This window comes from Furipterus horrens, unplaced genomic scaffold, assembly GCF_987537825.1.
Source record: "Furipterus horrens unplaced genomic scaffold, mFurHor1.1.pri manual_scaffold_3, whole genome shotgun sequence".
Taxonomy (NCBI): Eukaryota; Metazoa; Chordata; class Mammalia; order Chiroptera; family Furipteridae; genus Furipterus; species Furipterus horrens.
In genome coordinates, this window is record NW_028327173.1 from 37876532 (window position 1) to 37900991 (window position 24460).

Genomic DNA, 24460 nt, shown 5'->3' on the forward strand with positions numbered 1-24460 from the left:
ATCTATTCCATTGTTGCCTCAGTCACTGCTTTCTAAGACATGTTTCTGTCCACTTGTATGGAATTCTCCCAACATCCACTTTCATAGGGATGTGACTGAGGCTCAGATAGGCTGAGTCACTTATTCACAGTCACACAGCAAGTCGGTGGCAGTTTTGAGCTTCCAGCCCTGGCGTCCAGCATCCCAGTCAGCCCAGCCCACCACTGGCCTAGTCTGGGGAGGAGGGTGCAGGAATGAGGCTGCCCTTTGTCCCATGCAGGTCCGTCTGTACACTCTGGAGGATGAAAAGTACCTCTCCTTCCACATGGAGATGTTGGTGCATGTGGATGCAGCCCACACCTTCCTGCTGCTCTCAGACCTGCGTCGGAGGCCTGAGTGGGACAAGCATTACCGGTGAGGGCCAGGGCACAAGTGGGGCAGGGTCCCTTCTCAGACCTGGTGGGGAGGGCGGGCCCTCAGGTGTCCTTTTGTTGCGCTATTCCTTATTAGGCTCAGCCCCAGCTGGCCTTTAGCTGGGGTAGGGTGGGGGACTGTAGTTATGTGTTAGGTGGGAGTCAGGGTCAGGGTTATTCTGAGCCTTCAGAGAAGGAACTGAGCCTGGAATTGAACTTGAAGGCCTGGTGCTGTTTCTGGTCCAACTAGCTGTGGGCAAGTCACTTTCTTTCTGGACCTTAGTTTTTCACCTCTTAAAATGGGTAATTAAGGGGTGGATCATGGAATTACACTCAGGGATAGATTAGTAATTTTTCAATCTGTGTTCTGTGGAGTTTTACATTCCCAGAAGAGTTTTAGATATTGCTTGGGATGGGGGTTAGAAGGCTGGAAGGGTGGGTGGGACAGGTGGGACCCCCTCTCAGATTCAGGCCAACTGATAGAATAACCAATTTGCTGAATTTACCATGTGTTGGTTCTACATATGGATATGTATGCAATTTTTTTTTAAATGTAATGATTGAATATAAATGTTATTCCTATGACATTTTATTCCTCAAACTTACTGCTTCTTCATATGAATATTGTCTTGCATTTAGTCAAGGATATATGTTCTTAGGAAAATAGCCAGAATTTCAGTGTTTAATGTGGGAATGGTAAGTTGAAGGTGGCATTTCATCAAATCCCTTTGATAAAATTTTCTGTTACACCAACATCCTATTTTGTGGGTGGGGGATTTCTTTGGTCATTTCTCCAATGACTTATTATGAGGAGCGTATATTCCTGAGTTTATGCATAGTAGGACCTATGCTTTTAGGAGTTCAGTGAGCAGATCATTTGATTTTTGACAAATTGGACTTCTCCCTCCTACCCCCATGCATCCTCACTTGAGCAGACCCACCTGTAGCCGATGGTACACAGGCTTTCTGCTTAAGATCTGTTTGCAAAAGGGGCTGTGCTGCTTTAAAAAGTCCTGCTCGAGGTGCCCCAGGCCTGCTGGCAGTGCCACCCGAGAAGCCTGAGAGGTGATTTGGTAGTGGATATTGGGGAAGCTGACTATATGGTTGGAAGGCCTCTTACAGGAGCTGGGCTGGTGTGGGCCTTGAAGGCCAGATCAGATTGTGATACGTGATGGGATTGAGGGGAAGTGGCCTGCAGGGAAAGAGAGCCCCTAGCTGCTTCTCCCCACCCTGCTCCTGAAGCAGCCTCGATGAGGGTGGGCAGAACAGCAGGCAAGAAGGTAGCAGGTCTGGACGTGGTCATGTGTACCTCTGTGGATGTCCTCGTGTGTGTCTCTGTGTGTGTATGTGTACATGTGTGTTGGTATAAGCCTACGTGAGTGTATAGGCACATGGGTTCAGTGCACCCACGCCTGAGGGGCACATCCCAGCTCTGCTTCTCTATTAGCTCTGTGGCTGTGGGCAGGTTGTTTCCCCTCCTCTATGAAATAGGGCTACTAAGAGTACCTGCTGCCTGGGCTGATGTGGGATTAAATGCGTAGTACATGTAAAGCACACAGTGGGTGCTCGCTAAATGTTCTGTACACCTTGGTGTGGGGTGTGTGCACCTGCATAGACATGCCCAGATGTGCACAGGTCTGTGTGTGCACAGTGTGTGTCAGTCCATATATCTGCATGGAGGTATGCCCCAAGTGTGTTGTGTCTGTGCATGTGTTCGTCTGTTCCCATGTCTGCACCTGTGTATTTGCTTGTGTGTGTGTGCGTGTGTGTGCACATGCACGCATCTGGGCTGGGCCTTCCTGTCCTCTGTAGTCCCTGCTGTCCCTGTCTTCTAAGCCTTGACTCAGGGAGGCTGGCTCATGGAGAACTGGGCCAGGCCTGATGTCCTACAAAGAGTAGATGTGATAGTTTCAGACCCTGAGCTCTGGGCCTTCCCACAGGCACGTGGAACTAGTGCAGCAGGTGGACGAGGACGATGCCATCTACCATGTCATCAGCCCTGCCCTTGGGAGTGACACTAAACCTCAGGACTTTGTGATCCTTGCTTCCCGCCGGAAGCCTTGTGACAATGGGTAGGTGCCTGCCTGCTGGGGTAGGAGGTAGGCAGGATTATCTCCTTTCCCAGGGAGGGGGACATCAGCCCAGAGTTGGCTCTATGCTTCCTATTGGCACTGAGACTCCAGGTACCACTTGGCTTTTCTGGGCTCCACAGGTAAGATGGGGGATAGGGAACACCCCCCTCTCCCTATCTAGTCACTCATGCTCTGAAGCAGGGTAGGCTCTGACCCTGCAGGGGCAAGGCCATTGCTCACATGGAGCTTCCTTGGCCTCCATCCTCTGACAGCCCCATGTTGGCTGAAGGGTGGCGAGTCTGCCAGCTGTGCCTTAGTGAGGACATGGGACAGATGGCCTTAGTTCTGTGAGAGATAGGCACAGAAAGATGAAGTATAAAAACCCCAAAGCCCACCACTCCTTCCTAAGGGGCTTTTTTAGAAAATCTGCCCTGAAGTCACACTGGTGAATTCAGTGCTGTTACACACAGGTGCCTCATCTCTGCAGCCAGGCATGGGGCCTTTAAGAGTTTACATCTTCCCCTAGCTGCTGTGGCTCAGTGGATTGAGTGTCGGCCTGCGAACCAAGTGTCGCCGGTTCGATTCCCAGTCAGGGCACATTACTAGGATGCATGTCAGGTCCCCAGTTGGGGGCGCATGAGAGGCAACAGCACAGTGATGTTTCTCTCCCTCTCTTTCTCCTTTCCCCTCTCTAAAAATATAAATAAATAAATAAATAAACAAATAAATAAATAAAATGGTTTAAAAAAAAGAGTTTATGTCTTTAGACTCTGGTGTCAGTGCCAGAGGAGGGCTCTAGAGTATGCATCAGTGCTGAGGGGAGCCTCAGAGCCTGGGTCAGTGCCAGAGTGGGGCTCCAGAGCCTGGGTCAGTGCTAAGGGGAGCCCCAGAGTCTAGGTCAGTGCTGAGGAAAGCCTCAGAGCCTGGGTCAGTGCTGAGGGGGGCTCCAGAGCCTGGGTCAGTGCTGAGGGGAGCCTCAGAGCCTGGGTCAGTGCTGAGGGGAGCTCCAGAGCCTGGGTCAGTGCCAGAGTGGGGTTCCAGAGCCTGAGCCAGGCAGGACGAACCCTTATCATCTCCTTCTCTGCCCCTCCTCTCTCTTCTTCCACTCCAGGGACCCCTATGTCATTGCACTGAGATCAGTCACACTGCCCACGCACCCTGAGACACCAGAGTATAGGCGTGGGGAGACCCTCTGCTCAGGCTTCTGCTTCTGGCGTGAGGGAGACCAGATGACCAAGGTGAGGCCCAGCATTCCCTTCTCCCAGACCCTAGCCCACCCCAAATCCACATGTGGGTACAGAGCTCAGTGCAGTATGGGTCTCACAATTCTGGCCCTGGGCCCCCACCTCTGCCTGAGAGTGGTCTCTTCCAGCTTTGGGGGAAGCCTAAGAATGTTGGGGGCCAGAAGTAGAATTCATGAAGATCTAATCTGTGCAGAGAAGTCCGAGGCCACTGCAGGGTCTTGCGAAAAGCTCTGGTTGCTGAGGGCAAAGGCCTAGGTTCTGATCTAATAGTCATCTTATTGGCTCGTATACTCCTTGTCTAGGAAGGCTTTATGTGGTTCTCAGGGCCCATCGACCTCAGCAGGGCAGTCGGTGTTGAAACTGTGGGGGAGGGAGCTGAGAGCGAGTGAGTGTGGGCAAACACAGCTCCCCTCCTTGACTCACAGCTGTTGTTAGGGCAAGCAATACACTTAACTGATGAGCTTCTCAGGACAATCCCTGGGTTTAGCTGTAACTTGTCTCTAAGGCCCTAATAGGCCTTCATTTAAATAGGATTCTGTTTTGGGCTCTGGAAACCCAATCCCTGTCTTCCAGGGTCTCCCAGATGGCAGGGGAGACCCCCGTGACAGTGCAGTGTGTGGTGACAGGGAAGCTAGGTCCAGGGGAAACCTCTCGGGGAGGTCACACCTGCCAGTCATGTAGCCTTCTAAGACCCCAGGCCGCTGCCCTCTCAGCAGGCAAGCAGGGCTGACTCCCCAAGGCCCACTTGGCTCCTGCCCCCCCCCCCCCCAGCCTAGCCTCCCTGAGTGTGTCTTCCTGTCCTGCAGGTATCCTACTACAACCAGGCCACCTCGGGCTTTCTCACCTATGTGACCACGAATGTGGCCGGCCTCTCCTCTGGATTCTACAACACCTTCAAGGCCTGTGAGAAGTTCCTTCTGGACAACCGAAATGACCTGGCCCCCAGCCTCCAGACCCTCTAGGCCCCCTGAGTAGCTGCCTCACTCCCACTCCATCCTGCCAAGGACACACATGCAGTGCATTGAGGAAGGCAGAGGCATTTATTTCTTCCTGCCTCCCCCATGGGAAGTCTGACCTGGGGGTCCTCCTGCATAGCACCACTGGGTGGTCAGTTCCTGCTGGCATCTGCCAGCAAGTCTTCGCGGTAACTCCAGGGCAGCCTGTAGTACACCCGGGTCCTATCCACGGCCCTGGCTGCCAGCAGCACTGGCCGCAAAGGTGCATAGCTACCCTCCGCAGGGCTGTGCTCCACTGTGACGGTGGCCCGGGGGGAGGCTGCCAGTAACCTGGCCACAACTCCAGCCATGCTCTGGCCCAGCGGCCCAGCCTGCAGCTGGAAAGACACAGGTTGCCAGAGGCCCTGGCACAGCTCCAGCATATCTGTGAGCAGCTGTTCCCTGTAGCCACTGCCTAGTACCTCCTCGGGCCAGCCCGGTGCCACTGTCACGTGGGGGAAAACTTCAGACACAGCTCTAAGCAAGTCCTTGCCGGCCACATGGCCAGGCACGGTGAAGCTCCCATGGGAGACTGTGGTCCCCACCCACACAGGCTGAGAAAGATGACCAAGGTCGGAGAGGTGGGCCAGCACGGCCAGGGATGGCCGAAGGGCGGTGGGCTCTGCTATGTGCAAATGGACACCCCAGTGTCCAGGATGTGTGGCCAACTGCAGCAGGCATGACTCCAGCGCCAGGGTAAGGCCACCTGGGGCATGGACGACGGGCACAGTATCCCCAGCTGCAGGCTCCTGGAGGCCCACATTCAGCAGGATCATGCCTTCTTTATCTGGAAGAGGCAGTGGAGGCAACAGGGACTGAGGCTCAGTGATCACGGGGGTGTCAGAGGCCCTTGTTAAAGGGGCAGCAAAGAGGTAATGGGCAGCCAAGGAGGAGCTGGTGCCCCCTCTGTCTGGAATCTGTGGACTGGGTCTGGGCTCTAGGTGGAAGAGCTGCTCTATATATATGTCCAGGGCTCATCAGAATGACAGAGAAGCTGCCAGCTCAGCTCTTGGCCCTTGCTAGTGGTTCAGCCATGGAGGCTGTGCCTACCTCTCTCACAGCACAATGTGGCTAAGGACTCAAAGGTGCTGCTGGTCTGAAGGCCAGGAAGCCCATCCCCTTGGCAACACTGGCCTCCTCCACCTCCTAGCTGGTGTGTTGCCATGGTAACAGAGTCCCTGCCCCAAGCAAAGTCAAGTCCCTGCAGTTTAGCTAGGAGCACAGGGGCTGCAGGCAGACCTCACCTGGGAGTTGAACTGTTGCTGTTGTTCCGTTGCCCTGGATGTCAGGAACCTGCCACTCCACCCTCAGAGCGTCACCCCCGGGAAGCTGGAGAAGCGGGATCAGGCTGCCCCCTGTGTAGTAGCTTCGCTTCCTTGTGGCATTCACTGTGGGGTCCCAAATTGTCAGGATGAAGTGGCCACCATTTACAGAGCGCCTTCTGTGTGCCTTGGCTAATCACACTTTCTAGCCCCACAGCAACCTGCCACATAGCTGTGGTTTCCCCTTTTGTTGGTTGCAGGAAGACACCTGCCCAGGATCCTACAGCCAATAGCAGAGTTGCTGGGATTGAACCCATGAAGCCAGACTTGTCTGGCCCCAAAACTGTTATTCTTCCCTCTCATCTAGATGGCTCCCAGGGAAGGAATGTTGAATCTGATGGGTCCCCTTTGATATGGCTTAACTGCAGTCTCTCCTAGGTTTGGAGTCAAGGGAATGAGGGGTTTGAACAAGAAAAAAGGTAGCATCTGAGTCATTGATTAGCAGGTACAATAGAGGGTCGCTCTCTGATACGTTAGAGTAACCCACAGAGAAACTATGCTGCAAGGAAAGGTATATGGGGTTTGAAATTTTCTGTGTTCCAACCTGAGCTGTGCCATGTACAAGCTGAATGACGTTGTATAAATTCCTTAACTGTTCTGGACCTAAGTTTTCCTGTTCATAAAAATGGGATCTCTGCTTCATGGATACATGAGGCTTAGATAGCATATAATACAAGGGTCTGGCACACAGTAGGTGCTTAAAATGATTCCTTCTCCCTGGTCCACCCAGGGTGTCCCCCTCCAGTGTCCCACCCCTCCAGCTCTGCCCCAGTGCCTGCCAGGTGCTGTCCAATGCAGAATCCAGCCCACCACCCTTCCCCACCCTCCCAGACCGCTCCCTACAGGCAAGCTGCTTGAACTGCGACAGGACAGGCTCGAAGAGGTCATAGTAGATTTGGTGGGTGGCGCAGTTGTCTCGGAAGTAGAGGAGATCGTCCACTGACACTGGGTCCGAGGGGCCCTGCCAGAGCGTCAGGCTGTACCTGGGGCCCAGAGAGCAGGCTCGGTGTCTGTCTGGGCCCAGCTAGGTTCTCAGTCCCTGTGCTCAGAACTGGACCCTAGTTGGGCAAGGGCAGAGCAGCTGACTTCCAGCCAGCCCTTTCTTCCAGAGCACTGCTCCCTTCCTGGGGGCAGAAGAAGCCACAGGGGCTTCAGGAATGAAAATTGAAAGCAGAGACCCAGAAGGAGGGACGGGTGCTATTTCCTGTTTTAGGAGAGGGTCAAGGACAGAATGGGATGGGCACAGGGGGTGTGGGGAGAAGCCAGGTGTGGGGGAAGCTCTCCTGTGGGGAGCTGCTGAAGGTGGGGCTGGGCATCTGGGAACAGACTGCAGGAGTGGGGATGGAGGACTGTCCTTGGGCAGAAGTTGCTGGTATAATCTGTGCAGCCCCACAGCTGGTTCCCGTGGGAGGAAGCTGTGGGGAGACAGAGTGTGTGTCTCAGTGTAAACTAAAACAGGCAGAGACTTAGTTATCCACCAATGGACGGACTGCCTCAGGTGATTGTGAACAGCCTGTCACCAGAAGCACACAAGCAGAAAGGGACTTTGTACAGGATGTAAGCACCAGCGGGGGTTAGATTAGAATCTTTAAGACCCTGCCAGCCAGGAGCATCTAGAATCAGTGCCTAGGGGTGGGTTTGGCAGGAGCAGGGGCTGTGCCAGGGGGCTGGGAGTTTTCACCTGTCAGATTGGCCCAGCAGCCAGCTGAAGTGGGGCCAGGCAGCCCGTACCATGACAGCCCGCACGGGGAAGGTGACCCTCAGTGGCAGCGCTCCTACCAGACCCTGCATCTTCTCCACCATCGCTCGGGTGTATGTGCTGTTTGGGAACAGGGGCACGTAGAGGGTGGTCCAGCCTGGAGACAAGGTGGCCTCAGGATACTTTTCCTGGACCAAGGCTAGGAACCTGCAGAGAATCGAAGACACGGGTTTCTTAGAGCCTTGTGGACCCTTCCCTGTCTCCTGGGTTCCCATACTGTGCTAGGAAGTGGCAGGGCCCATTGAGTCTATGATATAAGGGCAGAAGCAGAGTCCTAAAGAGCAGAAGTGGCTTGTTCAAGGTCCCACAAATAAGGCATGGATTTTGGAGTCGTTGGGGTCTGGGTTCAGGTACTGACTGGGACCTTGGGCAGCTCACTCAACCTCTTTGTTCTCAAGGATGGCATTCTGGGGCCAGGAAGTGGTGGAGGGGAGGAGGGCCTCTTACACATCCCCGTATGGACTGAGGCAATGAAATCCAGAGCCCTGAGGGTGGGAATCTGGACTCTGCCTGCTGTGAGAGTCTCTGAAGTTTCAGATTTTACTTTAAAATTTCATTCAGATTTTGCCCTGATGCAAATTTTAGTAGGCAAAAAATGTTCCCATCTCCTTCACCCCAAACTATTGAGTAAAATCATACTCCAGGAAGACAAACTATATTTATCTTGTGCCATTGACATTTTTATACACAGGAAAACTGAGGTGCCACTAACAGGAGAGGAGAAAGGAGAGGGGAGGAAAATTGCTGCTTTCCAAATGCACCTCAGTTTGAGAATCACAAATATTGGATGGATGGACTTGGCTGGTTGGATGGACAGATGGATGGATGGAGAGATGGGTGGTAAAGAGCATGGGGCTTAGCACCAAAGTCCTGGCTTTGAATCTTGCTCTGCCAATGAATATACTTAGGTAGGTCATTTAGCTTTGATGAGCTGGTTCCTGTACTAACAAAGATAATAGTACCTACCCCATTCTCATTGTAGGAGTTAAATGTATCCTGCAATTAAAGTACTTAAAATGGTGCCTGGGGCACATAATAAACATTTAATAAATTAAGCCTCAATTGTCGTCAGCTTTCTCATCAGCAAAATGAGGAGAAAAGACTCCTAGCAATGCTAGTAAGAATCAAAGCTGGTATATGCGACCCTTTGTAAACTATAGAGCATCATGCAGCTGGTATATGTGAGGGCTGTTAGTGGTAGTGCTGGGATTTCAGGGGGGATGGCAAGGAATCAGTGTTTTAGACTTTTCTAGCAAGCCAAGCTCTACCCTGGTCATTGGGGATACAGTCACCCCAATGAAATCAGGGCTGTGTTAGGAGGAAGTGCGGGTGTCAGCCTGGGATGTTGGGGCAGTTTTGGGGAGAGGCAGTGACTGGGCAGAGGTTCACTAGGAAATGGGGAAGAGGCATTTGAAATGAAGCAAAGGGAACAGCCTATGCAAAGGCTCAGAGGTCAGAATATGTGGTATGTCTGGAGGCCAATTCAGGAAAGATCTCCCAAGCACTTCCTGGGTCAAATGTTGAAGGAAAAGGGCTGGATACAGTTGGGGCAGAGAGGGGAACACTTACTGTGTCGCATTGACTTCGATGGAGATTGGCACGTTAGGGCCCCTCAGGATATCGGCATTGATCCATACAGGCCTCCGGACTTTCCCATCCAATGTCAGCTGTCGCAGGAGGTCCAGGGAGGGGCCCACAGCCTTGAGACTCTTGAAGTCTAGCTTGATACCTGTGGGGAGGAGGCTGAGGGCTTAGGGAACTGGTCCCTCATGCTCAGGGAAGAAGGAACTGGAAGATGTGAGCTCCTGGGGCAGAAAGAGCAGGTATGGTATATGTGTGTGGGAGGGGGGAGTAAGGGGTTGGGGAGGGGAGGAAGGTAGAAGGGGACCAGATTTTGGCCGGGTGTGAAGAAGGGCTTTCGAAAAGGGAGCACTAACCCAGGGAGGAAGGACCATTGCAGGAGTGAGCTACATGCTCCATCTCACCTGTGTCCAGCAGAGAGAACCCAGGACGTGCCCTTTCACACCCCCATCTCACCTAGAATTCCCCGAGCCTGGCCTCTGGAGCATGGGGCTGGAAAGTCAAGGCAGGGAGCATCTCATGGTGGGAACTAGACTTGCCTCCAGTGGAGTGGTCCTGGCACATACTTCCTGAGGACCAGAGGGCTGGAGAGCTGGGGCGGGGGGCCAGAGAGGTGCTTACCCTTTTGGGAAGAGGCCAGCACAGCCTCCAGCCACTGCTGCAGGGTGTTGTCACTATAGATGGCTGGGGGGTGCGCCATGATGGGGACCCCTGTCTCGTTGGCTGTGTTGAGCCCTTCTACGGTGATGTCCGCCTCCAGGACCATGACATTGCCTGTGCAAGATGCAGAACTCAATCAGCTCTTGATTGTTTTAAAACAATTATTCTCATCGTAAAAAAAAAAAAAATTGCATGTTTATTAGAGAACACTTGGAAAATACAGAAAAGCAGGAAGAAGGGAACTGTTGATTCACATTTCCATTGTAGTTCATGTTTTCGTACATTTTCTTCCATTTTTGTCAATGTATAGTTTGGACTAGTTGAAACCACACTGTATTTATAACTTTTAATGTTTTCTTTCAACATTATGACACATTTTCAAAAACTTTTATATGCTGCGTTAAAGAAAAAAAGAAAAAGGCTACAAAAGCCCCATTTGAGGGTTCACACCATGGTTTAGTTATCCTTCTTCCTATTCCTGAGACATAATGATGCACATTTTATCCTGATTTTCTGATACCTTTTGATCCCTACTTGTGGAATTTGAGTTAGGACAATACAGTGCCATTTTAAGCCCATATTATCAAATTGCTGTCTAGAAAAATTGTGCTTCATGTCCCCACCTGAAATGCATAAGCTGTCCATCTCCCTGACACCACTGAGCACTGTAACTTTTGTCTTTCAGATTCATGCAGGAACTCAGTCAGGTGGAGGCCATCTGATAAGAGCTGAGGACTTCCCTTGGGAAGCAGATGCTGGGAGACTCTGTCAGGGTCTCTGCACTTGGGGAGGCTAGTGGAGGGAGAGAGGGGTCACTTTTAGCTTCCTCAACATCACAGACAGTTGGCATCAGAAGGGACCTTTGTGCCTGGTTGGCACTGACAGCCTCCTGGCTGCCCCCTTACCTCTAGCCCTGCTCCCCTCCAAGTGCATTCTCTGCACAGCCACTAGAGTGAGAGTTCTAAACAGGTACCTGAAAGTGTCACTTCTGTTAAAAAAACAAAAACAGCTCCGCCATTGCTCTAAGGATCAAATCTAAATTCCTTATTGCAGTCTGTGTGGTCCTGCATGACCAGGCCCCAGCAAACTTTCCAATCTCACCTTGAGTCCCTCTGTCCCTCATTCTGAAGGATCTAGACACTCCAGCTTTTCTCACATTAGGAAATGTGCACATAAGTCACCCAAGAACTATTAAGATGCAAGTGCTGATACAGTAGGTCTCTGGGGCTGGACCCAAGATTCTGCAGGTCTAACCAGCTTTCTGGTGATGCCCATGCCACTGGTCCATGGACCATACTTTGAGTAGCGAAGCTCAATTTGTCTTGTCCTCCCCACCTCTGGGGTCTGACTCATGGCTGTTGCCTTGGCAACACTCTTCCCTCTGCAACTTTACTAAGTAGGCCATTTCTGGATCATCTGTTGGTGTTGGCTTAAAATGTCACTTCCTCAAGGAGGCTATCCCTGAACCCCATGCTTAGTCTGTTAGGCCGCCTGCTTCTGGGCTTCTCCTTTGAGAGCTTAGCCTTATGTAGTTGCTCGTTTAGCACCAGCCTTCCTGAGTGTAAGCACCAGGGAGCAGGGCCTGATCTAAATTTACTACCACTGGGATTTCTGGTGCTGAGATGATACCAGAGCTAAAAGAGAAGCTTCAAAAAGGGTTATTGCATAATAAAGGCCATATATGACAAATCCTCAGCTAATACACTTAGTGGTGAAAACTGAAAGCTTTTCCTCTAAGATCAGAAACAAGACAAGGATGCCTACTCTTGCCACTGTTATGCAACATAGTACTGGAAATCTTACCCAGAATAATTAGGCAAGAAAAAGAAAAGGCATCCAAATTATGGATGCAAAGGTAAAACTGTCACTATTTGCAGATGACATCATTCGACACGTGGACAACCCTAAAAACACCATCAAAAGACTGTTAGAAACAATAAACAAATATAGTAAAATCACAGGATACAAAATCAATATACAAAAATCTCTTGTGTTCCTATATTCTAACAATGAAATACCAGAAAGAGAAATGAAGAAAACAACTCCACTTACAGTTGCAACAGAAGGATAAAATATCTAGGAATAAACTTAACAAAGGAAGTGAAGGACCTGTACAATGAAAATAAGACATTGTTGAAAGAAATTGAAAACAAATTCCAAGTTCATGGGTCAGAAAAATTAATATAATTAAAGCAATTACCTAAAGCAATATAAGGTTTAATGCAATCCCCACCAAAATATCAATGTCATATTTTTACAGAAATAGAACAAAAATTTCTCAAATTTGTGTGGAACCACAAAAGACCCCAAAGACCCAAAGCAATCCTGAGGAAAAAGTAGAAAACAAAGTATCATATGCACTGACTTTATGCTACAAAGATACAATAATCAAAACAGTATGGTATTGGCAGAAAAACAAACACACAGACCAATAGAACAGAATTGAGCCCAGAAATAAATCACATATATATGGGCAACTAATTTTTGACAAAGGAGCCAAGAATATACACTGGAGAAAAGAAAGTCTCTTCAACAAATGGGAAAACTGGACAGCCACCTGCAAAAGAGTAACAATAGATTGCTATCTGACACCATACATAAAAATTAGCTGAAAATGAATTAAAGACTTGAATGTAAGACCTGAGATGGTAAATGCATAGAAAAGCCCTGACCAGTGTGACTTAGTTGGTTGGACATCGTCCAGCAAAGCGAAAGGTTGCCAGTTTGATTTCTGGCGAGGGCACATACCTAGGTTGCAGGATCAGTCCCTGGCCAGGGTGCATACAAGACACAACCAATTGATGTTTCTCTCTCACATTGATGTTTCTCTCCCTCACTTTCTCCCTCCTTTCCCCTCTCTCTAAAAATAAATACATAAAAATGAAAATACATGGAAGAAAACATAAGCATTAAACGTATGGACCTCGGTTTCAGAGGCTTTTTTTGTGACCTTGACCCCAAGGGCAAGGGAAGTAAAAGAAAAAAATAAACAAATGGAACTACACCAAATTAAAACACTGCTTCTGTACAGCAAAAGAAACCATCAACAAAACAAAAATGTCAGCTAACTAAATGTGAGAAAATATTTGCAAATGATACTTTCAGTAAGGGGCTAATATCCAAAATATGTAAAGAACTCATACAACTTAATAAAAAGAAATCCATAAAATCTGATTTAAAAATGAACACACACACACACACACACACACACACACACACACCTCCCAAACAAAACAAATGAACAGAAGACCTGAATAGACACTTTTCCAAGGATGAAATATGGATGACCAACAGATATGATGCTCAACATCACTAATTATAAGGGAAAAGCAAATAAAAAATCACAATACAGTAGTCCTTCTCTATATTGTGTTTCACTTATTGTGGCCTCGCTGTATTGCGGGATTTTAAAAAATAATATATTTAATTATCCCGCATTTTTCGCTATATTGCAGGATTTTGTGGTACTGTATATGTATGTTGTTAAAGTTAAGTAGGTTTAAGAGTGTAGAATAAATGTAAGGTTCCTACTTTGTGGGGGTGTGTGTGTCTAGAATGTAATATGATAAGTGAGGGAATTCTGTACTACCTCACACCCGCTATAATGGCTATTAACAATAAGATAGACTTTTGGCCAAGATGGAGGCCTAGACAGTCACTCTGCGTCTCCCTCCACAACTAAGAAGGAATACAACTACCTCAAAACTAGAGACAACCAGAAGTTCCAGAAAATCAAGCTGCATTGAAGTCGAACAAAGATACAGAGAAGAAATACTCATCCAGACAGGTAGGAGGGGTGGAGCCGGGGCGGAGAGGACGTCGTGTGGTGGCGGCAGCACCAGGCCAGTGGAAAGTGCAGTCACATGTTTTAAAAAGTCAGGAGAAGCACCTGGGGAGTGATCCCAGCACCAGACCAGACCACGCAGCTCACAGTCCCAGTGCCAGGGAAAATAAAGCCTCATTGCTTCTGACTGTGCAAATCACTGGTGGGGTTGGGGTGGAGGAATAAACTGCTGGTCTCTGAGAAGAGCCCGCTTGTTTAAAGGGCTTCCACAGTCCTAGAACATCTGCAAATCCACCCACTCTGAGAACGACAGCCAGGGCAACAGCTAGAGAGGTGCCAGGCTTATACAGGGGTGGGAGAGGGCCTAGAAAAGGAGCGAGTGCTGAGCAAGTGGCATTGTTCCCTCTCAGACGCCTCTCCCACACACAGCACCACAACGTGGTGAAATGGGTCGCCCTGTACTGATGAATACCTAAGGCTCCGCCCCTTACAATGTAATAGGTGCAACAGCTCTACCTAAGACACAGGCAAACAAACACAGAAGCCTGTCTATATGAGGAGACAAAGAAGTATGGCCCAAAAGAGGGAACAGATCAAGGTTCCAGTGGGAGAACTAAGCACAGCCAACCTAACAAACAAGGAGATAGCCAACCTAACAGACTCAGAGTTCAGAACACTGGTGATAAAGATCCTCACAGACTTGACAGGTATACTCAAGTATGGCAAACACATAAGGGAAGAAGTGAAGGCTATGCTAAATGAAATGAAGGGTAAAACCAAGGGTAAAGAGAAGGAAACCGGGGTTCAAATCAATGATTTGAAATATAATGAAGAAAAAAAGCAGTCAACCAGTACAGAATGAGGAAACAAGGATTGAAAAAAATGAGGAGAGACTTAGGAACCTCTGGGACAACTTTAAATGTGCCAATATCCGAATCATAGGGGTGCCAGAAGGAGAAGAGGAAGAGCAAGAAATCAAAAGCTTATGTGAAAAAATAATGAAGGAAAACTCCCCAAATTTAGAGAAGGAAATAGACATACATGTCCAGGAAGTACAGAGTCCCAAACAAGCTGAACCCAAAGAGGACCACACCCAGATGCATCATAATTAAAATGCCAAAGGTGAAAGATAAAGAGAGAATCTTAAAAGCAGCAAGAGAAAAGCAGAGTTACCTACAAAGGGGTGCCCATAAGACTGTCAGCTGATTTCTCAAAAGAAAGTTTGCAGGCAAGAAAGGACTGTCAAGGAGTTTTCAATGTGATGAAAATCAAGGACCTACAACCAAGACTACTCTATCTAGCAAAGCTATCATTTAGAATGGAAGGGCATATAAAGTGCTTCCCAGACAAGATAAAGCTAAAGGAGTTCAACATCACCAAGCCATATTATATGGAATGTTAAAGGAACTTATTTAAGAAAAAGAAGATCAACAATATGAACATTAAAATGACAACAAATTCATGACTATCAACAACTGAATCTAAAAAATAAAAACAAAAACAGAGCAAACAGCCAAAACAGGAACAGAATCATAGGTATGGGGATTATTTGCAGGGTTATCAGCTGAGAGAGGGAAGGGGGAGTAATGTGGAAATGGCGCAGGGGTTAAGAAGCATAATTGGTTGGTACAAAATAGACAAGGGGAAGTTAGGAATAATATAGAAAAGGCTGAAGCCAAAGACCTAATATGCACAACCCGTGGACATGAACTAAAGGGGGTGGGGTTGCTGGGGGAAGGAAGGTACTGGGCGGAGGGGAGCAAAGGGAAAACAAATCTGGGACTACTGTAACAACATAATCAATAAAATATACTTAAAAGAAAAAGAAAAATCAAGGAAGGGTTAAATTAAGTCAGTCTATTTGAGTGAAGAAGAAAACCAGTCAAGATTTTAGCTCAATGATATACTGGGTTGATGTTAGACAAGGAGCTTCAGAACAAACAGGGCAAAAATTAGAAGCAAGAAAGCATCAAAATGGTAAAAGAAGAAGAGGAGGGAGTAATAGTTAACTTTTTTTCTAAAGAAGATAATTTGGGATGGGGTAAGCTTAATTATAAGTAAGAATAAGTGAAGAATTAGATCTCTAGATAATATTATAAGGTTAAACTGGGAGTGGTTATCATTGATATGTATGTCTTAGGAAGACATTTTAACTTGTGTTTCCCTTTACTCTGTTTTTTTTTAACTTTGTTAGGCTAATTCATTTCATTTAGTTATCAAGTTTATAGAATATTATTAAAATAAAGAGCATTAGAAAGTAAAAAAAAAAAAAAAAAAGATAAAACCCTGACTGGTATGACTCAGTGGATTCATCATCATCCCACCAAGGGAGACGTCACCGGTTTGATTTCTAGTCAGGGCACATCCCTGGGTTACAGGCCAGGTCTCTGTTGGGGGTTCTGGGAGAAGCAGCCAATTGATGTTTCTCTCCCTCTCTCTCTCTCTCCCTTTCTTCCCCTCTCTCTCTAAAAATAAATAAAATATTTTAAAAAACCAATAAGTCAAATTACAAGTGTTGAGAAGATGTGAAGAAAAGGGCTTGATGAGGGTAGCCTTTATTTGTACGGCTTGAACATGAAGTCCTTTCTTATCATAACTTTTGGTTACCTGGGAATAGAGAGAGGGACCCAAGGAGTTGGCCCCAAACAAGGCCCAGAGAAGCCAGGCCCAATGGGGTGGCTGGGCAGATACAAGAGTACTCAAGAAAAGGGGTGCTGAGGGGTCTCCTATCCCAGTTAACCAGCCAGTTCCTGCCTGGGGGTGGTAGGGTGCATCGGGAGGGAGTCAGGACTGGAGCCAGGTCTCTGAGTCCTGGGATCCTGATGCTGCTGCCTCCTTGATTTGCCCTAACTGCTTCCCATGAACACAGTGAGGCCCTTGAACACAAGGTCACATTTTACTTCTAAATCTCCTTTCTGAGATTGGCCCAGAGCAGGGGCCCAGCAAATACTCAGCACAGTAGACTAAAAACTGATGGAGAGGGCATTGTGGACCTAACCTACCTCCCTGTGACTGCCACCTGGGTCCAGCTTCTTCCTGGAAAAATTTACTCCCTTATCATTAAAAGCTGTTACTTGCCTTCCAGATGCTGAATCTGGAGGCCAGACTTGCTTGAATGGAGAATGAAGAAGGAACTGGAGATGAGTGAAGGGTCAGGGCCCTGGAGCCACAGCAGGAGTCCGGGTCCTCAGGGGTGCAGTCAGGAAGGAGGAAGTACTGCTCTCCATGGGGAACAGACAGGAAGTTACCAAGTCTGCCCCAACCCTGTGTCCTCCTTGCCACACCAGCTCTATACTTCACATCCAGGCAGGAGAACATTGTGGTTGAGTGTGCAGACCTGAATCCATTATGCTAGTTTCCAGTCCCAGCGCTAACACTTGCAAGCTGTGCGACCTTGGGCATCTTACTTGACCTCTCTGTGACTCCTTCTCATTTACTAGAATTAAATAACAAAATATCCCTGATTAGGCATTCACTAAGTGTTAATTATTATTTACATGGAGTAGCTCACTTAACTAGGGTTACCATATGTCCCTGTTTGCCTGGGTTAGTCTGGTCTATTTCTGTTATCTCTGAATAATTATTAATCATGATCTCTTATTAAAAGTGCCCTGGCTGGGGGGAATATAATAAAAACCAAATTAAAAAACAAAAACAAAACACTCTTCTGCTTAAAAAAAGAAAAAAATGCCCTGGTGGAATGATAAATGATACAATCATCCTATCAACCCACATTTCGCAGAGCAGAAAAACTGAGCTGTAGGTAGGTAAAGTCGCTTGTCCCAAATCACTTCACTGGTAAAAGGGCCAAGGTAAAATTTGAACCCAGTCCTGTCTGCCTCCCAGACCTTCACTCTGACCCCTCCTCTCCACATGGCTGTCCAGCCATGTCTAAGATGACTTCACCTGTTCAACCCTACCACTGGTTCCCCATCAGGGTCTTCACCCGAGTTGTGGCACCACCCTCCTCCCAAGGGTCTACCGCAGGGACCTGGCAGAGCTGTCAGGAAGAAACTAGGCCTGGAGTTCCTCTCTGGACCCTGAAGCTATCCTAAAGGTGCCTCTTCATGCTTCTGAGCTGCTGGCACTGCCTGGGTGGGGTCCTTCACTTTCTTTTTGGTCAAGGTCCTAGCTTGGTAGGGCTGGATCTATCTGCTGCCCCAGTGCTGACATGGGATGAGCCAAGGAGTGGTGAGTCCTCTTTGCCTCAGGACTATCTCCTAGATAAGAGTCCTCCCTCTCTGATTTGGCTCACTCAGCAGAGGGTTGGGTCTCTCTTCTTCATCACCAAGGTCTGGCTGGCCTTCTAATCAGAGAAGATCCCCGAAGCACAGCAAACTGGCTCCCCCCATTATGTGATAGCCTTTCTTCTGTTGATCACCAAGCCTGTTTCCTTCAGCAAGTCCTTCATAATAATTTATTCACGTGTTCATTCAGCAAAGATTTTCCAAGCATTTATTTCTAGGTCCTGTGGTGTGGTGACCATGTAGGAATAAGAGCTGGAGGCCTGGGGCTGAGGCCTTGCTCTGCTTTAGACCTACAGTGTGACCTTGGACAAGTCTGTCTCCTACTCTGGACCCCAGTTTCCTCATCTGAAATTGAGAGATTTTTGTTGAGCAGTGGTTCTGAAAGTGTAGTCTTGGGGCCAGCAGAATCAGTGTCATCTGGGAACTTACCAGAAATGCAAATTCTCAGGCCTTGCCCCAGAATCATTGAATCAGAAATTCTGCATCTTCTGAAGCATGCTCAAATTTGAGGATGATGCCTTTCATATTTTTAAAAATATTCTATTTATTCTTTAGAGAGAAGGGAAGGGAGGAGAAGAGAGGGAGTGAAACATCGATGCGCAGGTGAAACATCCATCAGTTGCCTCTTGCACTCCCCCAACTCTAGACCTGGTCTGCAACCCTGGCATGTGCCCTGATCAGAAATCAAACTAATGACCTTTCAGTTTGCAGAGTGGCACTCAAACCACTGAGCCACACCAGCCAAGGCCATGCCTTTCATTTTGGATAGTTACCTCTTTAGAGTTTTGTGTCTTCCTTGTTGAACTGGGTCGGGCATAATCCAGTGGCCAAGAGCATGGGGCCAACCATTCTGCATTCCTGTGTTGGCCTAGTCACTTTTGGTGTCACCTTGGGTAAGTCACCCAACTTTCCTGAGCCTTTTTACTTTTGTCACATGGTATCCATGAAACAAGTTGCTTGTAGACCCACGAGAACCCATGCAGAATGTATATGTCTCTACAGTGAGTAATCAATGACTTGTTGCCATAATCATTCTGAATTGGAGACTCAGCACAGTTACATGATTTGCTCAGGTTTTTACAGCTCGTGTTTGGTAGTGCTGGGCCTAAGCTCACATTTTCTGGTTTCCTTAGATTGAGGACAAATGCCTCCTTAGCAGGAACAGCTGTCACCTGATAGGTCATGGGAGGGGTAGCTGGTAAGGAAGGTAGGATGTGATGAATTTGGAATCAGACTTTGGTTCAGGTCCTGGGCTCAGAGCTCATCAGCTGCACAGTCTGAGCCAGCGCCTTCACCTCTCTGAGCCCCACTTCCTCATGTCTACATAACAAGCCCTGTGAATACCCATCATAGTGTCACCTCATTGGTAGTGTTGTCTTAGCCCCACCTCTGCTCTCCCTCCGTCTCCCCCACTCCTGCCTGGCCAGTCCCAGTCCTTGCAGCTGGACTTACTGTTCAGGGCAGCCCTCATCTCCTCCTGGCTATTAGCAGCATGGTACCAGGTGACCAGCAGGCCATCCCGTTGGTTGATCTGGCCCAGGCTCAGCAAGTAGTCCAGCATGTCTGCATCAGGGCGGCAAGCCGCATTCTGCTCACAGCCTAGGAGGAAGGCCAAGGGGGCTATTGGCATCTGTTCTTGCCCCAGCCCAGGACTCCTGTTTACTCATCCATCCTCCCTCTCTGGGCTCTCAGGGTGTGCCTAACATGCCATCTGGCAGAGAGGAAGTGAGACCCAGAGTCATCAGTGCTGTGAGATGGGGAAATATGTGGGCACCTGGGTACAAGGAGGCTCCAAACCAGCCTGGAGCAATCAAGAAGTTTACAGAGGTGCTGACTTCTGGCCAAGATGGAGGCGTAGACAGAGATGCTACGTCTCTCTCCACAACTAAGAAGGACTACAACTACCTCAAAACTAGAAACAACCAGAAGTCCCAGAAAATCAAAGTGCATGGAAGTCCAGCAAACAAAGTTATAAAGAAGAAATACTCATTCAGACAGGTAGGAGGGGTGGAGCCGGGGCGGAGAGGACGCGGTGTGGTGGCGGCAGCAGCGGCAACAGCAGCAGGCTGGTGGAAAGTGCAGTTACACGTTTTAAAAGGTCAGGAGGGACACCTGGGGAGCGTTCCCAGCTCCTCACCAGACGGCACAGCTCACTGTCCCAGCACTGGGGAAGATCAAGCCTCATTGCTTTTGACTGTGCAAACCAGTGGGGGTTGGGATGCAGGCAGAAACTGCCGGTCTCTCAGCAGCGTCTCCTTGTTTAAAGGGCCCCCACGGACTTAAACATCTGCAGACCCACGCACTCTGGGAATGACGGCTAGGGCAGCAGCTAGAGGGGTGCCAGTCCAGTGTGGAAGTGGGAGAAGTGCCTGGAAAAGGGGCGAGTGCTGGGCAAGGGCATTGTTTCTACTCAGGCCCCTCCCCTGCATACAGAACCACAATGTGGTGAAACGGTCGCCTGTTACTGACGAATCCCTAAGGCTCCGCCCCTTACAATGTAGTAGGAGCCACAACTCTCCCTGGGACATGGAAGCAAACAAACACAGGAGACTTCCAGTCAAGATGGAGGCCTAGACTGACACGTTCTGTCTCCCTCCACGACTAAGAAGTAATACAACTACTGCAAAACCAGAAGTTCCAGAAAATAAATGGAAGTCCAACATATGAAGTTATAAAGAGGTGGTGCTCATCCAGACAGGTAGGAGGGGCGAAGCCGGGGAGGAGAGTTCAAGCTGTGCTCTCTGCGGCAGCAGGAGCGACAGAGGCAGGAGAGCGGTAAGTACAGACACCTGTATTTAAGGGGAGGCGAGAAGCGCCTGGTGAGCACCCCTGGCTGCCGACCAGACCCATCAGCTTGCGATTCCAAAGCCAGGGAAGGCAGACCTTCATTGCCTTGGACTGTGAGGCCTGGAGTGGGTGGGGAAAGAGGAAGAGGCTCCCGGTCTATCAGTGGAGAGTGAGCAGCAGGAATCCATCTTGGATCCCCGCCCCCACAGAAAACACCACAGCGTGGTGAGACAGGTCGCCCAGTTGTGAAGAATGCACAGGGCTCCACCTCCTATAGCATAGGAGGTGTAACAGCCCTGCCCAGGAAGCAAAGGTAAACACAAAATGGTCAGGGTGGCACAGATCATTGATAGAGATCCTGGTGACACAGCTGACCAGACAGCAAATATCTAATCTAACGGCTCAGCAGATAGGAAATCTTTCTGAGGCTCAGTTCAGAGCTTTGGTTATAAAAATACTTTCAGACCTAACAGCCGATCTTAAACAAGACGGGAAAAGAATGAAGGCTAGTCCTGCTAAAATGAAGAAAAACACATATGAGACTAGTGGTGAGGGAAAGAAAACCAGGGATCAAATCAACAAATTGGAACATAGGGGAGGAACAAACAGTCAACCAGTGCAGAAAGAAAAAACGAGAAGTGAAGAAAATGGGGAGAGGCTCAGAATCTTATCAGACAGCTATAAGTGGGCCAACATCTGAATCATAGGGCTGCCAGAAGGTGAAGAAGAAGAACGAGAAACTGAAAAATTATGTGAAAAAATAATGAAGCAGAACTTCCCTAACATGGGGAAGGAAATAGACGTACAGGTCCAGGAAGCACAGAGCGTTCCAGAAAAACTGGACCCAGGGAGAACCACACCAAGACATATTATAATCAAAATGTCAAAAATTAAGGATAAAGAGAGAATCTTAAAAGCAACAAGAGAGAAGAAGAGAATTACATACAAAGGGGTCCCAATAAGACTCTCAGCTGATTTCTCAAAAGAAACTCTGCAGGCAAGAAGGGACTGGCAAGAAATATTCAAAGGAATGAAAAGCAAAAACCTACAACCACGATTACTCTATCCAGCGAAGCTGTCATTCAGAATAGAAAGGCAGAGAAAGTGCTTCGAGGACAAAGTAAAACTGAAGGAGTTCATCAGATCCAAACCACTGTTATATGAAATGTTAAAGGGACTTGTTTAGGAGAAAGAGGATCAAAACTATGAACATAAAAATGAAAACTGTATCACAACAACCAACAACAGAAGCTAGGGAACCGAAACAAAGGAAGACTAAGGAGGCAACGAAAGTGGGAAAAGAATTATTGGTACAGGGAACATATTGGGGGCAGGTCAGTGGGGAGGGGGAGGGGGGGAAAGGGAGGGAGATGGTACAGGAATTAAGAAGCATAGTAGGAGGGAGTGGAGTAGACAAGAAGATGTTGAGAAGAACTATATGCACAACCAATGGGCATGGACTAAGTGGGGAGGGACAACTGGAGGGAGTGGGGTCACTGGGTGGAGGGCAACAAAGGGAAAAGAAATTGGGACAACTGTAATAGCATAAACAATAAAGCATATTAAAAAAAAACTTTACAGAGAAGGGAACATTTATGGGGAGGGGGTTTGAAGGATAGGTATAAATTTGACAGAAAAGGGGGGTAGGTTATTCCAGACAGAAAGGAGATTATAAGCAAAGGCTTGACTGTAGGAAATAGGGGTTGCCTAAAGAAATGGACATTGACTTGGTATAGATGGAATGTAGAGACATGGAATAGACCAAGATTTGAAAATAGGGTTGTGACCAGGTTGTAAATCACCTTGACTGCCACCAAAGGAATTGGGTATGTGCTGAGGGCAGTGAGTGAGTTCTACATTTAGAAGGCGCTCACTGGTGGCAGAGAGACTGTGTGTGGTGGGGGAAGGCCACTGCAGGGGTCCAGGAGGAGCCCAGAGGCCTGAGAAGGCAGCCAGGTAGCCTCTAAAGGACTGAAGGCAGAAAGGTCAAAGTGCCAGGACTGAGGAGACAGGCCTGAGGCAGAGGATGAGGGGAGGCTGCTCCCAGCTCATTGTGTGAATGGATGAGACACAGGGACAGCAGGTGTGGGAGTAAGTGTGGGAGGGGTGTGTGAGTTTGGCTCAGCGTGCCAAGTTTGAGATGCCCACATGACCTCCAAGAAGAAATGTCTATGTAGAGGGCACTGAAGGGAGCTCTGGGATGAAGACCAAGAATTGGTGTGGTCTTCAGGCAACTGAAGTCTGGTGAAGGGGGAAGGTAAAGAAGGCCAGTGGGACCTTCTGCGGAGGAGAGGTCTTGGTGCAGTTGGTAATGAGAGAGGGAAATGAAGGTGTGGATGGGGGTGAGTCTTGGCGGGGATGCAGGATGGGAGACCAGGTCATCAGAGCTGTCAGTGGGGCCCAGGAGGGTTGGTGATGAGGACAGATTAGATCTGCCTTGGTGGGGACAAGGAGTGAGCCATAATGGAAGCCAACCTAATGTTATGGTGGGGAGGCCCCTACCTGGCTGGTTGACCTCCAGCAGTGTGAAGCACAGGACCAATCCGATGACCAGCACCAGGATCACACTGACAACACTGGCAATGGTCCACTTGTTTGAGCACTCCTTGCAGGCCATGATGACCCTCTCTGGAGACTGCCTCCCAACTCCTCAGGGCCTGGGATCCCTGAAAGCTCTGTAGTTGGGATTGGGTGGGAAACAGGAGCTCCCACCGGCACCCAATTCTCTCCCAAGGTAAGGCAGCTCTAGCATTCAAGGAATGTTCCAGTGCATAGCTCCTCCTCCTTCCCCACCCTCCTTCTATTCCCTCACCCTCCCAGGATCTTAACGAGTCAAGCAGAAAATCCTGCCATCCCCAATATGACCTTTGAGCACATTAAGAGGCAGCAGAGGATGTTGGCCTGAGCCCCCACTCCCTGCCTATCTGCCCTGCCAGGGAGTTGAAAAACCATGGATCTAGACCTCGATTTGCTGGACACCTGCAACAAGTGTCTCACCTTTTCTGGTCCTAGTTTTTCCCTTAGTAAAAGGAGGCAGCTGGATTGTCCTTTCCTCTTTCTGCCCTGCCCCAGGGAGTCAGGAAGATCAGGCAAGGGTTGGTGACAAGGACAGATTAGATCTGCCTGAAGAACTGACTATTCCTTCCATTCCAGATTGTGGCTGATAGATTATCTACCTGAGATTGAAACCGATAGGCCTGGCATGCTGACCTGGGTTATTGCAGGTCACTCCCGGGGCAACAAGTCCATGGGGAGAGGCTGAGTTACCATCTTGCACAGAGGGTGTCCTGGAGGCACTGGTGTGGGAAGTAAATTAGAGACTGTCCCTGAAACAGAGTAGGGGAGGGATCCCCAAAGTCCCCACAGCCCATGGTTTGGGGGGTGGGGGAAGGAGATAATACAGCTTTTAAGATACTTTGCATATCTATGGCAAGCTGATAGCTAGATAATACCTGTGCCACTGTCCAGGGCAAAAGGTGTTCTTGACTTTCAGGATTGAAGGGCGGGCAGTCTTGAGAGAAGGAGCTTGTTGGAGAAGCATGATGGAGGGGTGCCAGGATGTAGGAGCATGTGGTAGTAGCCATGATGTAGGGGCATGTTGTAGCAGCCATGTGATG

At 48.7% G+C, this 24460-nt stretch overlaps 2 protein-coding genes across 2 annotated transcripts in view; one reads left to right on the forward strand and one right to left on the reverse strand.

The window, feature by feature from the left end:
- ACOT11 (acyl-CoA thioesterase 11) overlaps positions 1 to 5410 on the forward strand; it is a 39099-nt gene extending 33689 nt beyond the window's left edge. Inside the window, exons 13-16 of the mRNA XM_090269525.1 lie at positions 260 to 393; positions 2333 to 2464; positions 3576 to 3702; positions 4515 to 5410. Of these exons, the coding sequence (XP_090125651.1) occupies positions 260 to 393; positions 2333 to 2464; positions 3576 to 3702; positions 4515 to 4670 (549 nt within the window). The 3' untranslated portion in view covers positions 4671 to 5410. The remainder of the gene's footprint in view (positions 1 to 259; positions 394 to 2332; positions 2465 to 3575; positions 3703 to 4514) is intronic.
- On the reverse strand, positions 4775 to 23598 carry FAM151A (family with sequence similarity 151 member A). Its single transcript, XM_090269524.1, has 8 exons — positions 23346 to 23598; positions 19509 to 19655; positions 9987 to 10139; positions 9354 to 9513; positions 7707 to 7931; positions 6869 to 7008; positions 5948 to 6091; positions 4775 to 5490 (listed from the first exon to the last, which is right to left on the reverse strand). Exons 1-8 carry the CDS (start codon positions 23458 to 23460, stop codon positions 4817 to 4819), a joined length of 1758 nt encoding a protein of 585 aa, XP_090125650.1. The 5' UTR covers positions 23461 to 23598; the 3' UTR covers positions 4775 to 4816.
- Positions 23599 to 24460: the final 862 nt, after the last annotated feature.

Coding starts and splice junctions, on each gene's coding strand:
- FAM151A (XM_090269524.1), bottom strand. CDS start 23,460: ATGGCCTGCAAGGAGTGCTCAAACAAGTGGACCATTGCCAGTGTTGTC. Junction 19,656..23,345: donor GCTGGAGGTCAACCAGCCAG/GTAGGGGCCTCC, acceptor CCTTCCTCCTAG/GCTGTGAGCAGAATGCGGCT. Junction 7,009..7,706: donor CTGCTGGGCCAATCTGACAG/GTGAAAACTCCC, acceptor TCTGGGCCCCAG/GTACAGCCTGACGCTCTGGC.